The 18,617-nt window shown below is 66.8% G+C and overlaps 1 protein-coding gene across 5 annotated transcripts in view; it reads left to right on the top strand.

Annotated features, from left to right (window-relative positions):
- Window positions 1-18,617, top strand: part of RBFOX3 (RNA binding fox-1 homolog 3) — an 81,247-nt gene that overhangs the window by 23,891 nt on the left and 38,739 nt on the right. Inside the window, exon 1 of one of the 5 annotated variants that reach the window (XM_059671431.1) lies at window positions 11,747-12,120. The exons of 1 other annotated variant lie outside the window; for it this stretch is intronic. In XM_059671431.1, coding sequence (XP_059527414.1) covers window positions 12,016-12,120 — 105 coding nt within the window. In that variant the 5' untranslated portion in view covers window positions 11,747-12,015. Of the gene's footprint in view, window positions 1-11,746; window positions 12,121-18,617 lie in introns of those variants that run through there. 3 more of the 5 variants (XM_059671430.1, XM_059671435.1, XM_059671433.1) reach the window with 3 other exon arrangements.

The raw sequence follows: 18,617 nt of genomic DNA, 5'->3' as shown, positions 1-18,617 counted from the left end.
GTCCGTCCGGGGTTTCCTCCCTTTCCCAGCAAGTTCCCTGTGGTTTTCATGGGTGAGCGGATGTGTAGGTTTCCGCCAGCCCAGCAAAGCTCTCCTGGCTCCGAGGACTCCCCCGGACGTGATCCTGCCCCGGAACCCTGGCGGCTGCTGGTGCAGGCGCCCCTCCCGCGGGCCCCTCTCCTGGGCAGCAAGGAGCCCGAGATGTGGAGCCGCGGGGCTCTGCCCCCCACGGCCACCCCGGGGTCACGGCTGCCCCTCTCGGCTCTGTCTGGAAGCCGTCCCTCTCTTGGGACTCTGTCTGGGAGATTGTCTCCTCTTTTTCCTACATTTGCTCTGAGTGCGGGGAGCATGAGCAGCATGGTTGGTCCCATGATGCCTGCCAATTGCTGAGGGGCTCTGGTCGCCCCTGGAGGCCACGCGCTGACCCGCCGGGACTGGCCACAGTGTCCCGTGGCTCAAGTGTCCCGTGGGCTGGTCGCCCTCCTAGGGCTCAGTGCCCCCCACACCCAGCAGACGGGCAGCCTGGGCAGAGCCGCCGGCTCCTTGTTCACGTGGGCGCTGGTGCTTTGCCGCCTGCCACCTCTCCGGCCGGGCCCCCATTTAAGAGAGGTGCCCTAACTGCCTCCAGTCCGCTTCAGCACCAGGGACAGCGCCTCTGAGCTGGGCGCAGGCATTCCAGATGCAGGCCTCCTCCTCGTGGCCTCCTCCCCCTCCTGGCCTCCCCCTCCTGCTCTCCTCCTCCTCCTCCTCCACCGATCCTCCCTGGTCTAGTTCCCCTCCCTGGAGAGAGCCTGCGAGGGCAGCTCAGCACGGTGGCTGCAGGGTCAGGATGGGGGTGGGGGGGGGGCCTGGCCTGACTCCTGCATTTGCTGGGGGGGGGGGGTGCGCGCAGAAAAAATGAGGGCTTTGGGGAGAACGGGTCCCAGTGAGACTGAGGAAACAGCAGAGCAGGTGTGAGGCCCACCTGAGGGGTGTGGGTGCCCCCCCCCCCGCCCCAGCTTATTCCCCGCCCCCCAGTGGCCAGGGCTTGGCGGCCTTGTGGTCCTGCCTCTGCCTTCGAGAAGCTGGGGCGGCCACGTCACCCCGTTAGCGCAGCAGCTCCCGTGCGGTGCTGGCTCCCCAGGGACTGCCCCGCGGGCCACCTGCTCCTCTCCCTGCACCCAGCTCTCAGCTCCTGGCCCCACAGCGGAGTGGTCGGCGATCTTTGGTTTCGCGGTCTCAGCATCTTTGCAGGAGCAGGTGGAGTCTTACCCCTGGAAAGGGCGGAATACAAGCTCCGGACAGCTCGGGGGCTCAGAGGGGGCTCTGGCACCCCCAAAACCACAGGAGGGGGCCAGAGGCCTGGACGGTGGGTTCTGGGGTCCCTTAACTTCTCTGAGCCTCGGCCTCCCCCCTGTACCCGCCTGTCTCACTGGGTTGTGTGAAGGACACTGGGGTGACGTAGGCAAACGTGTGTCATGAGCTGGCGTGTGGGACACAGGTGTGCCCATGAGAGCTGGAAGGACACCCCAAATCCCCCACTCCCCTCCCTAGCCCCCCCACCCCGTGCACCTGCGTCTGAAGCATCGCCCGTGTGGATGGGGAAGAGGCAGGGCAGGGCCAGGGCAGGGGCTCCCGGGAGGCAGTCACTCTGGTCCCGTTGGAGAATGACCAAGCATCCCACCCCCAGCACTTGGGTGCCAGCCGACCCCCCACTCTCCCGACACAGAGCAAGGCCCTAGGAGGGCGAGACCACGTGGCGCGAGGAAATCAGGCACCTGCCAGTCCTGGCTACGCGTCACCCGGCTGCCGAGTGAAGGGGCAGGACCCCCAGACCTGGAGACTTCTGTGTGGGGTGAGGGGTCTAGGAAGAGACGGGACCCAGGAAGATGGGTTCACTGTGTTCCCCCCCCACCGCCCCGCCCGACACTGGGAAATGGGGTGGCCATAAAGAGCGGTGTCCAGTTCCACGCGACCCCCTTGGCCAGCGAAGCTCACCGTTCCAGGGGAAGACAGGCCCCGCCCCCGCCCCCGCCCCCGCACGGAGATGTCTGTTGAAGGAAAGACCTGTTTCCGGGTTTGCCCCGGGGAGAAGGGCGCTTGAAATAGAAACAGAACGGGGGAGGGAGGAAGAGCTAGTGATGGAGACGCTCACAGAGAGCAAGGCACGGAGAGAGGCAGAGAGAAGCCCAGAGAGAGGCAGACAGACAGACAGCAGGTGGGCCCCGGGGCGGGGGGGGGGAGCTGCTGTGGGGACACGGCTCCGGCTACGCCTCGCATGGCCCCGCGCCTCCCTCAGCCCACCCCGGCCCCGCCGCCCCCACAGGCAGAGCCTCGAAGCGGAAACACGGGTGTCCTTGCCATTCCTCCTGGGGGACGTTGTCAGGAAGCAGCCCGGCGCCCACGGCTTCATTCTCAGAGCGTGTCCGCCGCCCCCGGCGGGACCTTGGCTGCTGGGCACGGCCCCCGCCACTCACGGGGGGCGTTCTGAGGATGCAGACACGGTGGGGCATCCCAGAACAGAACGGTAGCTAGGAAGTTGGCTCCCAGCAGAAATGAGCATCAGGCGCCTCAGATTCCAGCAGAGTCCCCTGTGGCCTCTCGCTCTTCCCGGATGTCGGGGGACAGTCCCCTCCATGGGCACAGGTAACTGGGAGCAGCTGGAATCTGTGCCGAGGCCGGGCCGGGCCGGGCGGTGGTGACGATGACAAGTGCACGGTGCCGAGGCTGAGTGTGCAGACGGCGTCCCGTGCTGGAGCCCCGTGCCGCCCGGCGGACAGGCAGCACACGCCACGTGTGCCCACGTGTGACTTTCAGCAGCCACATCAGGAAGGTAGACAGGAGCTGAGGAGATGCATTTAACCATCTACTTGGTTCAACCCAATATTCCAAGATACGCAGACACTGCCCACTCCATCGCCCCTCGTCTCCCAGTCCAGCTTGTACCTCGCGCACGGGAGCCGGTGGCCCCTGGCGTGGACCGCCCGCCCCAGGTCCGGAGAAACCTCGCCGAGAACCAGGAGGCACTTTGTGCCTGGATTCCTGGCAGAACTCCCTCCTCACTCAGCACCGGAGGTTCCGTCCCAGGTCCCCTCGGGCCGCCTGGGCGCCTGGGGCCTGGCGGGGAGAGAGGAGAGGCTGCACATTGCTTCCTGTGCAGCAGCTGTGGGAGCGGAGGCCGCACTGCGGGGACCAGGGACAACGTTGGTGTCTGTACTAACAATGTTGATTTTTTTTTTTTACCAATTTTTAAAAAAAATATATATATATATATATATATTATTTGTTTCAGAGAGGAAGGGAGAGGAAGAGAGAGATAGAAACATCAATGATGAGAGTCATTGATCAGTTGCCTCCTGCACGTCCCACACTGGGGAGCGAGCCCACAACCTGGGCATGTGCCCCGACTGGGAATGGAACCCTGACCTCCCAGTTCATAGGTTGATGCTCAACCACTGAGCCGCGCTGGCCGGGCACCAGTTGTTTATTTTTTGCTGGGGGCGTGGAGGATTGATCCCCGTGGGCAAGGAGGACACTGGGTTTGTCCATCTCCAGCCTTCTGTCTGGCTGGTAGGCACTTCCCTCACTCGCTCTCCTGCTGTCTCCACACCAGCCATCAGGGCTGCCCCTCCCCCGGACACCTGCCCCCCCCCCCACCTGCCTCCCCGTGGACAGCAAGCCACTCCTCCCTCCAGAGAAGCCCCAGCCGCTGCAGGCCCCATGGACCCTCCGGCATTTACCCTCAGAAATACAGCCCCGGCCCAGGCATGGCCCCAGTCCGTCTCCAGCGTGGCTTTCCCATGGCCCGCACCCGGCCAGGTGGCCGCCGCGTCGTTGTAATTCTGTGGTTGCCGTATAGAATTCCTATGAACGTGCCGTCAGTTTTAGCCACTGCAACCTATAGACACACATTTAAGTGGGTAGATGCAGGGGGGCCGGGGGGCCAGTCTGGGGGTGAGGCCAGGGATGTCCTAATGACAAGGCAGCGGGGGGAGTGGGGCGGGCGCGGGCGCGGCTTCCTCCGGCCGTGATGCAGGGCGTCTCTTCCGAATGCGAGGAGGGATCAGGCCCTGATCCGGGAAGATCCTGCTCTCAGATGAGAGCGGCCGTGCCAGCCGAACCGGTTCTCCCCGCCCCCACCGGGAGGTAACTGACAGTGCGATTCCCTGCGTCCCCTCCCGCATGGTGCGGGGCCTTCCGGGATGGCAACCTGGACCAGGTCTATGAGAGAGGGCACGGAGGGAATGCAGCCACATGGCATTCCTCTGCCCACCCCACCCCGCCCCGCCCGGGAGCCCCCAGGTGCTCGCTGAGAAGTCCGCCTGCCTTTCGGGAGATGCCAGTGAGGCAAGTGGGGAGGGAATAAGACTGCGCCAGAAGGGAGACGGCTGGACCCCAGGAGCTGCGGGCACCAGGGCCGAGCTGGGGGGGCCAGCAGGTGGTGCTCAGAGCAGCTGCTTCTCTCTGGGGGTCTCAGGAGCCCGAGAATGAGGAAGCCAGAGCGAGAGCAGGCCCGCCCGGCCGAGGCTGCTGGCGAGGGTGTGCAGGCTCCTGGGCTGGGAGGCTGGGGTAGGAAAGCTGGCCATCTGGCCATTTGCAGGGCTCGCCACCGGCCACCTCCCAACACTGAGGTCCTTACACCCCCGGTTTGGCTGAGGAAGGCAGGGCGGTGCCCGCTGGGCGCCCTGGGGGCGCAGGAGCTGTCCCCGGTGCTGAAGGGCTCGCTCCTGCCCAGAGGAAGGGCCCAGTCCTTCCGGCCCTGGCTCTTGGCTGCCAGGCGGGCTCCCGCTGTGGACACCCGCGGCCGCCCTGGCCCCCACCCCTGGAAAAGGGCGAGACAGGCTCGGGGCTGGGAGGTTCTCGGGCGGCAGCAGCGATGAGAAATTGGGCCACGGAGCGATCTGAAGGCCTGTGTTTGATCTACCACGGGGCGGGCTCCTCGCCGCGTTCTGCTCCCCAGTCGGGTGACCTGGGAGAATAAAAGCTGCCGTAGCCACAGTGTCCGCTGGCTGTGTATTCATCACGCTGGAATCAAAAGTCACCGCCTCCTGGGGAAGGAGAAAAGGAACTGCTGGCTCCCCCTCGACCCCCCGCTCCCGTCTGATTGCAGCAGCTCTCGGCAGGGAGAGGCCAGGGCTGCTGAGAGCCGTGTGAGGCCCCCGGGGCTGCCCACCTCCCGGAGCCTCCCGCCAGGGAGTTCTCAGAGACCCAGGCCTTGGAGCTGGAGAGCCATGCGGTGCCGAAGCAGCCCCGGACCCCGTGCTCGAGCCATCGGGACAGAGAAGGGCTCCCCCTCCCTAGGAGCAGGAGGGAGCAGGCAACGGGGTGGGGGGGCAGCAGGGCTGGCAGACATGCCCCATGCCTGCAGCAGAGACACCAGCTTCCCTGCCCTCGCAGTCGGGGGGGAGGCTCAGCAGCACCCCTGCCCCTCCCTCGGCTGCCTCGTGCCCACAGAGGTCCTGCCCGCCCCACTCTCCCCCTGGCCCGGGGCTCCCGCCCCTCAAAGCCCGAGCAAGGAGCTCAGATTTGGTCCCGTTGCCCTGGGCTGTGCGGAGGGGAGGTGGCAGGTAAATGTCTGGCCCTCGGCCTCCTGGCAGACAAGCCTGTCCCTGCCCCTGTGAGTTGGGGACAAGCTCAGCTCCCTCGAGGCTTCGTCGGAAGAGCCTCCCACCTCCCCCCGCCCCGCCCCGCTCCCACCCTCGTCCCCTCCCCCCACACACGGACCCCCTCCCACGCCAGCCCCCTCCCTGCTCCATTGCTCAGCTCCTGCCTGCAGCTTGGCACCAGCCGCCGGACACCGTGCACCACCTCCCTGGGCCACGCGCTTCCCAGGACAGCGCTGCCCTCTGGGCTCTGCTGCCGGGGCTCCTCCTGGGATTTTAATGAGCGGGTGCCTTGGTTTTAGGGGCACAAAGGGGCAGGGGCAGGGGCCGCGCTGAGGGCCAGGCCCGACATGGGTTTCCCTGAGGCTGCCTTTTCACTTGGTGAGAGCCGGGCTGGCGCTGCCGGCCGATGCTCGATCCAGCGTCATCCCACTTGGCTCAGGGTTCGGAGGGCCTGCCGGTCACATCCCTGGCCCAGGCCACCCCTGGCCACCACTCCCTCACCACAGGGCTTCGTCGGGCCTGGCCCTCTGTGGCCTCTCCCCACCCCAGGCTGAAGGCGGGGACATGGGTTTCTCTGTTAAGTGAGATTTATTTGAACGGATGACAGAGCCAAGGGGCCAACTGTGCCCGGCCGGTGTGGCTCAGTGGGTTGAGCATCGACCTATGAACCAGGAGGTCAGGGTTCGAGTCCCGGTCAGGGCACAGGCCCGGGTTGCGGGCTCCATCCCAGGTTGGTGCGTGCAGGAGGCAGCTGATCCGTGATTCTCTCTCATCATGGATGTTTCTCTCTCTCTCCCTCTCCCTTCCTCTCTGAAATCAATAAAAAAATATTAAAAAAAAGAAAATAAATAAACTTGGCCCCGGTACCCAGTGGAAGAGCAGGTGGAACGCCACCCTCCCGTCTGCGAGCACCTTCCTCGGTCCCAGGCCCGAGGGGCGAGGAGCCCATCAGCCGAAGAGGTGCTCGTAGCTGTGAGCCTGCGTGGCTCTGGTTCTGCCCGTGCACTCCGAGCGTATACCCCGAGTGCGTGTACCCCGAGCGTGTACCCCGAGCGTGTACCCTGAGTGTGTACCCCAAGTGTGTACCCCGAGTGTGTACCCTGAGCGTGTACCCCGAGTGTGTACCCCGAGCGTGTACCCCGAGTGCGTGTACCCCGAGCGTGTACCCCGAGCGTGTACCCCGAGTGCGTGTACCCTGAGTGTGTACCCCAAGTGTGTAACCCGAGCGTGTACCCCGAGCGTGTACCCCAAGTGCGTGTACCCTGAGTGTGTACCCCAAGTGTGTAACCCGAGTGTGTACCCCGAGTGTGTACCCCGAGTGTGTACCCCGAGTGTGGAGCGTGCCCTTTGCTTTCAGTCTCTGGTATTTATAATGTGTAATTTTGCTGGGACATGGCTGTAAGTGAGACAGATGGACCCGAATGCGGCTGCAAACGCCTCCTAATTAAACAGATAAATAAACTCCCTTTCCCCGTTGCTACATTTGCTGCCCTCGGGGCTGGGGCCAGGGGGTGGCATCCGTGGGTGGGACGCCCCCACCCGGCTGGACGTGGGTGCTGCCCGGACGGCCTGGGCACTCGGTGGCGGCTCGGGGTGCAGAGCGGCTTAGGGGTGGGGAGCTCCCCAGCACCCCCTCCTCACGGGCCTGACCTTCAAGGGGAGGCCCTGGCGGGTGTGGGCCCCTGCTGGACGCCTCCAGAGTGACTGGGTCAGCCAGGGCCCTGCCTCTGGCCCCGTTTCCATCTCTCCTTGCAGGGTCTCCCCAGCCACCTTTCTGTGGCGCTGGGAGAGTTAAACACCCCAGGACGAGGCCGAAACAGCCCCCAACTCCCTGTATTTTTCAAGAAGGTCAAGTGCTTCTGTCCTCAGTCTGACCTCCCTGACAGTGGCTGTCAGAGGCGTCCCAGCGGCCCTGCCCTCGCTCAGGGCTTCCTCCCGACTGCGCTCGGCCCCGCGGCTGTGGAACTGGGGCTCCACCGCCCGGGAGAGGGCTCGGCCGGGGATGTGGGTGTCCGGCTGGTTCACACAAGAGAGGCTGCTCGGGTCCCCCACACCCCCTCGCACAGCACAGGGACTGTTGCCCGCCCCGCCCCGCCCCCGCGGAGATGCCCCTGCAGCTCTGCCCCTCCCCCGCCTGGTCCCCCGCCTGGTCCCCAGCCTGTGCCAACCGCCCTGAAGCCGGGCAGGACGGCCTGGCTCTGCGGGAAGCCGGAGATGACAGCCCAGCTGCAACCGGAGACGGTGAGCTCACCCCTCGTCCTGGCACGCCTTTGCCGGCTCCACGCTGTCCTCTCTGCGTGGCGAAGCCTGTGATGCCAGCCTGGCTCTCAGATGGGGAAGAGGAGCTCGCCCCTCCCCTAAAGGGACCGCAGGGCCTCCTGCTTCCTGCTGGAGGGGTCCGTGTGCAGCCTTGGGAGTTTCCCAAGGGCGGGCTGGGGGTGCTGTCCTAGGCAACACTCCCCCAAACCATTTGGCCACAGAACTGCCCACATTATTATTTTTTAAAATATTTTTTTATTGGTTTCAGAGAGGAAGGGAGAGGGAGAGAATCATTCATCAGCTGCCTCCTGCACACCCCCTACTGGGGATCGAGCCCGCAACTTGGGCATGTGCCCTTGACCGGAATTGAACCCGGGACCCTTCAGGCCAACGCTCTATCCCCTGAGCCACACCATCCAGGGCCCCATGTTATTTTTTAAATCACAGGCCGTTGTGAGCACTTTCTGGCACATGTTCTCCCGGCGTCACCTGTGCCACCGAGGAGCACACCAAAGGGCTGAGGTGTTTGCACGGTTCCGTGGGCCTGGGTCTCCCGTGGAGACCAAGCTCCCCTCCATGGGCCTGGGGCTCGTCAGGGAGGGAGGGACAGCCAGGCCCTGCCCTGGGAGGGGCAGTGGGGGCAGCACCCCCGGGGAAGGTGACGCGGGCGGGGCGGGGGCAGGAAGATCCGGGCGCTCTCCGGAGCCCCGGCACCATCTGGGCCTGCCTGGTATTTATAGGGTGCCCAGGAGCACAGAAATAATTGCAGCTCAGTTCCTGCCTCCCTAACAAGCCCTCTCAGATTCAGGGCGAACGGGATCTCTCTCCCTGGCTCTTTTCGTCCGTCGTGAATATTAGCGCTGACTGACAGCTCTTCCCAGCCCGCAGCCTTCCTTCACCCAGAAGCGGGGGCGGCAGAGCCCTGAGCCGGGCTTCCCCACCTGCCACTCAGGCCGCCCACCTGGCCCAGGAGGCACCAGGGTCTCCAGAGGGCGGGGGGGGGGGGGGCTGGAGACTACCGTATCCCACAGTCTAACATGCCACCCAGTGCCAGGCGCTGCAGGTCAGGTGAGGAGGGCAAGGTGGCTGACAGTGAGTCAGGGTGGGCGGGCCGTGCCCCGGGGGTGCCCAGGAGCACCGTTGGAGGGTCGAGGGGCCCGTGCTTCCTGGACCTGGCGGCTGCGGCCGAGCGCAGGGCCAACCACTCACCCCTGCCCAGAGGGTGCCAGGCGCTGGGATGCTGCTCTGGAGATCTGTGCCCTCGCGACCCTTGGACTCTCGAGGGGAGATGGGGAGCCCAGGTGGCTGCAGTGTCCAGCTGCTCCTCGCCTGACCCACCGGTCACCTCCAGCGGGCCGAGCCTCCTCGACCTGCCGTTTAGTCATTGGCTCCTGGTGGAAGTCCGAAGTCCAGGCCACACCACAGAGGCAGGCGGTGGGCACGCAGGCCCCGTCCTGAGGCGTGAGCCGGACACACACGCCGCTCGCATCCTTTTTGGGGGGTTTTCCTCCAGGCCCGGTTTGCTGTCCTCGGGCTCGAGGGAGCCGGGGTGTGAGTAGCCGGCTGATGGAGGCAGGTGGCTGGGCTGAGAGGCCCGAGGCTGACCAGGTGCCGAAACCCATCTGGCATCAGCCCCACCCTGGCTTCTTGGGGGGCTGGTGGCTGAGTGCAAGGGTCCCTCTGGGGACCTTCCCTGACTGCGCCCCAGATCTGAGCTCCCACGACCCTGGGCTGTTCCAGCTCTCGGCACAGCAGGCTGCAGCCTCCTGTGAGGGCTTGGTTTCCCCACCGGACCGTGTCTCACTCCGGGACAGAGACCGCCATTGCTCCCGCCTGGGGCCTGGGGTCTGCACTCAGTGGGTCTCAGTCAGAAGTCACATGCTGGGCGCTGTTCGGGGTCCGCTCCCCAGCCCCCGTGCGGAAGGAAGGAGCCTGGATCTCAGTGGATGTGGGGTCACAACTGGCCGTCCATGAGGGGATGGCCCCCAGGCAGGTGAACCGGGCGCCCGGGGCTGAGGGTGCGCGTGCCGTGGCTGCCCCAGATTCCAGTGTCCTCAGGCCAGGAGCAGTGACGCCTGACGGGGCCGGGAGAGGGCAGAGCAGGGGGGTGGGGGGGCTTCAGAAACAGGAGGGCAGAGCCGTGCGACTGGCGGGCCCGGCCGCTCTGGGCCGGCACACTCCACAGGCGAGCCCTCTGCCAGGTCACTTGCAAACGCTGTGCCCAGCGGGTGCTGCTGCTCCAGATGCCTGGGCCTCAGCGCCAGGCCTCCCCACCAGCGACTTAGGCTGTAGGGGCGCTGCTCCGGAGAGACCAAGTCAATAACCGTCCGTCGGACGGCAGAGGGACCCCTGGCCAGTCCACAGCCAAGGTTCCCACCCCCCACTGCGTGCCCGAGCCACCCCTGGCAGCATCCCTGCCTGGGATTCCAGAAAAAGGTCAGGCAGGTACAGCGACCAGGCCAGGGGGGCGGCTCTCCCCGGCGCCACTCCCGAAGCCCCCCCCCCCAGCCCTTCCCTTCCCTTTCCTGCCAGACGGCACCCTCCCCTCGCTCTCCAGGAGGAAGGTAAGCCAGGAGCTGCCTCGTTGAAGCGGCCTTGGTGCCTGCGAGAGGGTGTCGAGGGGCACCCCCCCCCCGCCTTGTTCAGAAGGAGCTCGGAGCTGGTGCCCAGACGGGCACAGAGCGCCAAGGGCACCCTCCCTCCGTCCTCCTCGCTGCTCCAGCCTGAGGGGCCGTGTCCACCGGAGGCAGTGAGGGCCCCGGACAGCTCAGAGGTGAAAGTCCAGAGAGCACAGTGACTTCCCTGAGGCCACACAGCGTGCACGGGAGGCCTCCGCATGCCTCCCAGGCCTCGCCAGGGGTCCCAGCCCTGCCCCCCTCCAGAACAGGGCTTGTTCTCGGAAGTGAGAAGAGGGGGATCCCAGGTGCCTTTAGGGAGGACGGGCGAGTCCAGAGCTGCTGCTGGGCACCTGAGACTGGCCCCTTGCCCGGGAGAAGCGGGGGAATGGGTGAGAGGTGAGGCGTGTCCTGCTGCCTCGGCCTCTCACAGCCACGCTCACCTGCGGCTGGTCCTGGGCACTGAGCCTGGCCAGTGGGCACCTGGCGAGTGTGGCTGCGTGGCAGGCCCGTGGGGGTGGGGGAGCAGGTGAAGCTGCAGGTTTATGTGGGCACTCACACACCTGTCACGTGGTGGTGTGGGGACAGACCTAGGCCCAGCGCTGACGGGGCCAGGGGTGGGGACCCGCGCACTCCTGCTGGGTGGACGTGTGTGCACGAGGTCAGGTCCGGTGCCCAGGTGTGGGGAGGGGAGGATGCGTGGTAGCCAGTGCCCCTTGACCCCCAGTCCATATTAAGGATCCATAGGACAACGCGCCTGTGGCAGGCAGGGGGCGGAAAGGGAGTCTGGGGGCCACCGGAGGGCAGGAGAGGTTCCCAGGGGCTTGGGCCCTGGGCACCAGGAGGAGCGGCCCCAGCGGAGGCCTCTGCGTGGATGTCCTCATTACATCACCGCCATCCCGCCCCAGGCCGGCTCCCTACGGACAGGGCTTCTCCAACGCCGGCAGCGGCAGAGGTGGCCGCTCCTCTCTCCGCAGTGGCCTGTGGAGCGGGGAGGGGGAGGCAGCCTCCAGACCCCAAACCCAAGAGCAGTTGCTGGGGGAAGGCGGGTTGGAGAGCGCAGCGCTGGGGCCGCGGGAGGGTGCGCGGGCTGGGGGTTAAGCGCGGGATCAGCTGTCGTGCCTGCGCCCGGGTTCCCTTCCCTCCGCGGGGCTGTTTGGTGTTGGTCCAGGGACTCCCCTCCCACCGCTACACACGCGCGCACACGCGCACTCGCACACGCACCGCTCTTTGCAGGCAGGGCTGGGGCTAAAGTGGAGCCCCCCCGCCCCGCCGTCCTCTCGTCTCGCGCACGGAGCCTCTCTGGCCATATTCTCGCGCGCTCAGCATCCGCGCCGGGTGGGAGCCCGGAGGAGCGAGGCGCAGGGCTTTCCTCCTGCTTTGCTGTTCGGGAGCGCCACGCCACGCCGCGCCACGAGGGGGAGGAGGGGGGAGAGGAGGAGCAGACCGAGACCCAGAGGGCGCCCGGGAGGCAGGGCGCGCGCACTCGCCAAGGGACGCGCGGAGGGTGCGAGCGGCGCAGAGCTGCCTCCCGCGGGGCGCCCCCCGGCCGCCCCATGCTGTGCTCCATGGCGAACTCCGGCTGCCTCCTGCTGTCCAACTCCGGCAGCATGCTCCCGCACGCCGTGCCCTGCCCGCCCGCCTTCCTCTACCTCCAACAGGTAAGCCCCCGGCCTGGCGGGCCCAGCCCCGCGACCCCCCGCCCCGCGCACGTGCGCCAGCACCGCCGCCCACCCGCACTCGCTCGCCTCCCGGTCGCGCTGGGCCCCCGCTGCGCTCCCGGTCACGGTTCGGTCCCGGTGCGGGTAGCTGCGCCCCTGCGCAGGGGCCGTGCGTGGGGGTCGGCGGGGGTTCGCGCTGCGCAGGGCGTTGGGGGGGGGGGGACCAGAGTTTGGGGCTTCGCTTGCAACTTTTCCGAGGGCGCAGGAGGGGGTGGCGGGCGGAGCCTCGGGGGAAGCCGGGGGAGGGGGAGGCGTTCTCGGCGCCCTGGTCACTTTGGGGAACTTCGCGTCGGCCCAGGGGGTGGGAGATCGGGGAGCTGGGCCCCCTCCCGCTGAGCGGGGAAAGCCAGGGGGCGGACGGAGCCGGAGGCGGAGGTGGCTGCGGCGCGGACGCCAGCTCTGCTGCAGCGGGAACTGCGTGTTGGGCCTACGGGGAGGAGGGCCACCCGCCCGTGGGGCTGGCGAGCGAGGCCCGGGAGCTCCAGGGGGAAGGGGCTGGGGCCAGACTTCTGCCATCTGCGGGGCTGGCGAGGAGAGCTAGAAACCCAGCGACTCTGAACCCCCAGGTCCCCCAGAATGCTCCCCCGGACTGTGCGCGGAGCCTCAGCTGCCTCCTGCCCTCTGGCCCCGTGTGGGGGCGGGGACCCTGCCATCCCACCCAATGCGGAGTTAGGGTCGTCCCTGCCCGAACTGGGGACGACCAGGGCTTCATCCCCTCGCCTCCCCGGGCCCCTGGGCCTCTCGGGTCTGCGTTCCCAGCGCCAGGCTGGCCAGAGCCCGGGGGCTGCAGCGCCCTGGGGCCCAGCCTCCTGACCTACCCTCCCTCCTGCCTGTGGGTGCGGCTGCCTCCTTTACGTTTATCCCCTCGGCCTGTGCGTGGGTCTGCAGGGGCCTGGGGGCTACTGGGGAGGCCAGAGAGCTTCGGGCTGACTGTCCCGGGGCTGCCGAGCCCAGCAGACCGCTCCCACAGGACCTGGTCAGCACCCGGCATTGGGGGTGGGAGGTGGGGTGCCACCTGAGCCCACGGTCAGGGCCAGACAGGTGGGGCCGCGTGGGTGTGGGAGGGAGGACCAGAGTGTGTGTTCCCGGAGACAGTGAGAGGTTCCAGGTGCGGCTGGGCCTTTGCATGGCGGGTTCTTGTCTTTTGGGCCCCGTGGGCTCTCCCGGGAACCCAGAAAGAAGGGGCCGGGGGAGGCGGCTCAGGAGGCGCTGTGGACAGATGGGCCCCTCAGCGCTGAGCCAGGGCCCAGCCCCTGGGCTGCTGGGCGTTTGGGTCGGCCCGGTACCAGGACTCACGCAGCAGAACTGCCAGGCATGTCAGCGACTGCAGAGGCCGGTCCGTACCATCCCTAGAGCCAACTGTGACAGCTGGGCCGTCCTGGACACAGCTCAGGGGCAGCAAGAGCGGCTGAGGGGCCCCCACCCACCAGGCCAAGGCCAGCTCCCAGAATTCCCCATCGTCATTTGGGGTGCAGACAGCCAGGGGGCACCTCACAGGTGGGTTTCCTGGCACCTCCCAGATGTGCGTGATGGCGGAGGTCCCGTGGGGACCTCAGGTGCGGACTGAGGCCCTGCAGGTCTACAGGGTCCCGGGAGCAGAGGCTGGAGGAGCCGGATGTGCCCCACTCAAGCCCCACCCCCCGCAGGGCTGCCTGGGCGGTAGGCAGCCTGTGGGATGGGAGAGGACCCAGCGTGGGCTGTGCTCTTAGGTCAGCTCGCTCCCCCGGAGACAGGCGGGCCTCCAGCCTCCCGGCCCCAGTGGGAGGGCTGAGTCCAGATGAAGCGGGTGCAGGCCTCCGTGGGGTGCCATTCGGGGCGCTGTCTCAGGGAGGTCGGACCAGTGCTGGTGGTTGGGGGAAGGCACCCCGACCCCTCCAGGGCTGGGTGAATGCGTCTCCGGTGGGTGGTGTTTGGAGCCATCCCCATCCTGTGAGGGCAGTTGTTTGTAAAAGACGGCGGTTGCCCATCGGGCCAGGCGTCGAAGCACCCAGTTTCCTTTGCAACTGGCGGCAGGGTGCCGTGTCTCAGCGGGGTGGGAACGTTCTAGAATGCAGCCACCTCCTGGCTCTTCCTCGGGCACGGTTGTATAGGAGCACACGCAGCTCTGGGGGACAAGGCTGACCACCTAAGCAGTGACAGTGCGGGACTTGGTTTGCCCCAGACCAGCTCTCCAGAGCCCGTGGCTCCCGAGTGGCCTGGAAGCGGAGGGCAGGTGAGGAGGGGCCCAGGTGGCCCCAACCAGGCCTCCGGAGCCAGGCTGGCTCGCCGCAGGCTCCCCGGGAGGGTGGCAGGTCTGCAGGCTGCACATTGGGTCTCAACAGCACGTTCGATAGCAGCGCAGGAGACGGGAAACCAAGCAAGACCAGATGGGGTTTGCGGCACCGTGAGAGGCGCGCCGGGCAGGCCCGCTTGGCGACCGTCTCCAGGAAGGAGAAACCCAGCCCCGGCCAGTAGAATTCCACCCTCTCCGGGAGGCGGCAGCCTTTTCTGGCTGCGTGGCTGCGTGGGCCGCACTGAGCGTGCTGGGATCCGGGCTGCGTCCCCCCAAGACACAGCGGCTCTGCAATCAATTAGGGGCGCGAGTTGTCAACCCTCCTCTCGGCCGCTCGGCCCGGAGAGCCCTGACCGAGGCCGGACTTCGGGTCACCCACGCCAGGGGGCTCCCGCTGCCGGCTGGGTTGTGAGTTCATTAAGAGCTCACCTCCCCGGGACGGTCCTGGTGCCACTCAGGTTCCACCCCACAAGGCCTGGCCTTGGTTTCCCCACCTGGGGCTCTGGCTCCCTGTGACTACCTGGGCCATCTTCCAGGGCAGCCCAGGACACTGGTCCCCCCACATCTGGCCCTGGGGGGGGGGGCGCCCTGGAGTGCGATACAGGAGGCTGTGGTCCCTGCTGCACCATGGCCAGTGAGGAGTGGGGTGATCCTGGTCACCTTTCCGGGGAAGGAAGGGCCTGGTCTGAAACACAGACCCTCCGCGAGGCTCCCCGGAGGCCTGGCTGGGCGCCCGTGGGAGATACTTGGAGAGAGAGGGAGGAAACCCCAGGCCCACGAAATGGGGTTTGTCACGGTCATGCCCTATAGAAGAGCATCCTAGCGCTGCTGGGCAGAGCTGGGAACCGGGCCGGGGGAGAGAGCCGGGGCCTTAAGAGCGTGAAAAGCAGTGTTGGATGGTGATGGGGGAGGGGCCGCTGGCCCCCGAGGGTGGGAGCTCCTGGGCCTTCCGGGCTGCGTTCTGAGTTCCCTCCTTCTTGTCATCTTTACGCTCTTAATCAGGATGGAACCACAGGCAGCGCGGCTGCCAGTCGCCCCGGTCTCCGGGAGGCTGCGGGGTTTCCGTCCGGTTTCGGGGTGCGGCGCCGATTGTTTCTGGAGTCAGCAGAGGCAGGAAGCGTCCCCGAGGGGAGTCGGACGTCTCGGGCGGTTTTGAGGTTCACTAGGAAGCTCTTCTTTGGGGAGCCGTCGTTCCCTTGGGGGCAGCAACGCTGCTCACCCCAGGGCGGGAGGAAGGGTGCCTTAGGGCAGCAGGGGAGCCCCTCCCGGATGCTGTGGCACCGGCGGTGGCTCCGGGGACCCTGCCTGGGACACACTTGCTCTCGGTGACATGGGCGCCTGCGAGCACCCCTGGCTGCCCGAGGGGCAGACGCACACAGCTGGCCACCCTCTCCTTCAGCGAGCTGTCCCTGTCCCCCCAGCACCGGAATCTGTGCTTCCCAGCCAGCCCTCGGCCTCTCGGGTCCACCTCCAGTCAGTTGTTGGCCCTAGAAGCTTCCTCACTCCCAAGCCTCTCCTGCTTCCCGCCCGTCCTCCTTTCTCCCCGCATCCATGTCCTCTCTGCTTTTCCCGTCACCCCACTTCCTCCCGGAGATTCCAGACCCCCTCCCCATCCCCTGCACTCCCACCAGCGCATGCGCCCGCCCCACCCCCACCCCTGTGGCCTGCCAGCCGTGGTCAGATGGCTGCACGGTCCGGTAGGGGCTGCGCTTGTGTGACAGACGGCATCTCCTGGGGACCAGCGGGGCTGACTCCCTCCAGCACCCCCACCAGGTGGTCCTGAGAGGTGCCCTCCACTCCAGCTGGGGAACAGCTGTGGGTACCACCGCCCCACCACCCAGCGAGTGGCGGGAGGGGCCGACTGCCCGGGGCCAGTGGCCTAGAGCTCGCGCCTGGTCTCTGGGGGCCTCTGGGGCCTTATCTACAGAGCGAGGGACCCAACCCCCCGCGGGCAGAGGGCTCAGGGACCTTCGGGTTCTGATGGCAGCTCTGCTCAACCCGCCGGTCTCCTCCTGGGCCCATCCCTTCATTAGGGAGCGAGCAAAGGGACCAGGCTGGGCGGGAAGTGGACTTAGAAGTGGAGAGTGTGCGTGAGCACTTGTCCCAGTGTCATATTCTCGGGGGGAGTGGGTCCAGGCAAACGGCGGCCAGTTTAGGGAGGGGCGGTTTCGGTGGGATCTCCGCTGGTGCCTTCTGTCACCTCCCAGCTGCAGTTTGGTTGTCGTGTGAGGTGGTGAGTTCCCCGTGGCCAGAGGGATTCCAGGGGCCGCTGTCTCTCCGTCTCTGAGGCTCGGGAGCGATGCTGTCGCACAGACACGGCGCCAGCCAGCAGGAAGGTTCCCGTTTGCTCGCAGCCACTCACACACAGTGCAAGGGGCAGGCGAGGCGAATTCGCTTTCTCTAACCCTTGCGTCCCAGATGCTACCCTCCGGGCGTGACGGCAGGGAGACAGGACGGAGGGCTCACATCCCGGCTGGGTGCTGAGTGTGTGGAACCGGCGCAGCCTCCGCAGCCCGCCCTCGTGCGCACTGGCCACGCTCCACGGGCTCGGGCTCGGGCTCGCGTGGGGTTGTGCTGAACACGGCGGACCTGCTGCCGGGAGGCGCAGCTCTGGGCCTCGCTGCTCGGAGCCCAGTCTGCAGACGCAGCAGCAACAGCCCACAGGCTCCCCGACCTCCCACATCGGAATCAGCACAAAATGCCGGGGGGCGGGGGGCGTCACGCTGCTCCAGAGCCTGCCATTTCAGGGGGTGTGGACAGGGTGGCCTTGAGATCCTGCCTGTGGTCGAGGTCTCAGGGCCCCGACGCGGGACCCTCCTGACGCGGGGCTGGCCTTGCGCACGGCCCGGAACCTTCGCCTCCGTGGGAAAGTGGAGAAACCACCTGAGAGCAGCGTGTTTCTGTGAAGAGAAACCCTCACGTGCGTGTGGCTGCCCATTTGCTCACGTGGCGGTGGGGCCGCCGCTCCTCTTTAGTGTCCTCATTTGGTAAATGAAAGGTCAGCGTTCGAATCAGTACCCTTCTTCCCCTTTTTATGAACACGCTCTGCGAAAGCCCGGAACCGGTGCTGTGGCAGAGAGCACCAGGCCACACCGTCCGCTTGTGTAAGACGTGCTCCTGGCTCACGGCCACACGCGCTCGCTCACGTGCCGTCCGTGGCGGCCTCCGTGCCGCTGTGGCCGGGCTGGGCCGGGCCGGGCCGTCGCCACAGAGTCCACATGCCCTCAAAACCCAAATATTTGCTGGAAAACTTGACGGGGAAAGTCTGCAAACCCCTGGCCCAGAGCAGCCCTGTCCACGGAGGGGCGTCGGACCACGCGTGACCCCGGCTTCCCCAGCAGCTGCGCTTCCCGAAGCGAAAAGCAGCAGCTGAGATGCGTGTGAGTGGTCTGCTGTCGCACCCAACCGCAAACACTTGCATGGCGACACTTGCTCGCTCCACACGCGACGGACACGCGGCGTCTTTCTCACGAGAAACCTTTGCCGTCCATCGGACCGGCCATGCTTCCAATGCTCAGGGCCCACACGTGGCTGGTGGCCGCTCAGTCTAGAAGGAATGAGGCTCGTTCTGTCGGGGGTGGGGGGGGGTCGGAGGGCGGCTGGAGGAGGGGGCGCTGCCCTGAGCTTCTGTGGGCTGAGTCCTGCTGCAGGGGAGCCTGGGGGCGGGGCCGGCCTGCAGGGAGGAGGCAGTTCCCACGCAGTTGAGTGGGTTCAGGGCGAATTCCTGGACGACCCGGAACCTGGGGCACGAGGGAGGCTGTCGCCCGGGATGTTTCGGGGTCTAAGCTGAGAAACTTGGGCTTTTCCCAATAGGCAGCGGGGGCCGTGGAGGGCCTGGAGGCCGGGCAGCGGCGTGATCAGATCGGTGGGGGAGGAAGCGTAACCTGGAGGGAAGAGCAGGCTGCAGACCAGGGAACAGCCGAGGCTGAGGCCCCAACAAGGGGCAAGGAGCCTGACGGGCGGGCAGCGGGGATGAGATGGGGGGAGTGGGGAGGTTTTGCAGAAGAGTGTCCCCTGGACGGTCCCTGTGGAATCGGTGATCCCTGGCTTGAGGTTGGTGCTGACTCGTGAAGGGTAGGCTGCGCTGGTGGCCGTGGCCGTGACCTCGGCCCAGCCAGGCTCCTGGGCAGAGAGCGGCCTCCCCTCCACAGGCACCGGGCCGGCT

The sequence above is a fragment of the Myotis daubentonii genome, chromosome 16 (assembly GCF_963259705.1).
Source record: "Myotis daubentonii chromosome 16, mMyoDau2.1, whole genome shotgun sequence".
Lineage (NCBI taxonomy): Eukaryota > Metazoa > Chordata > Mammalia > Chiroptera > Vespertilionidae > Myotis > Myotis daubentonii.
Note: the sequence above shows the minus strand (reverse complement) of the source record. Positions and strands in the feature narration are given on the sequence as shown.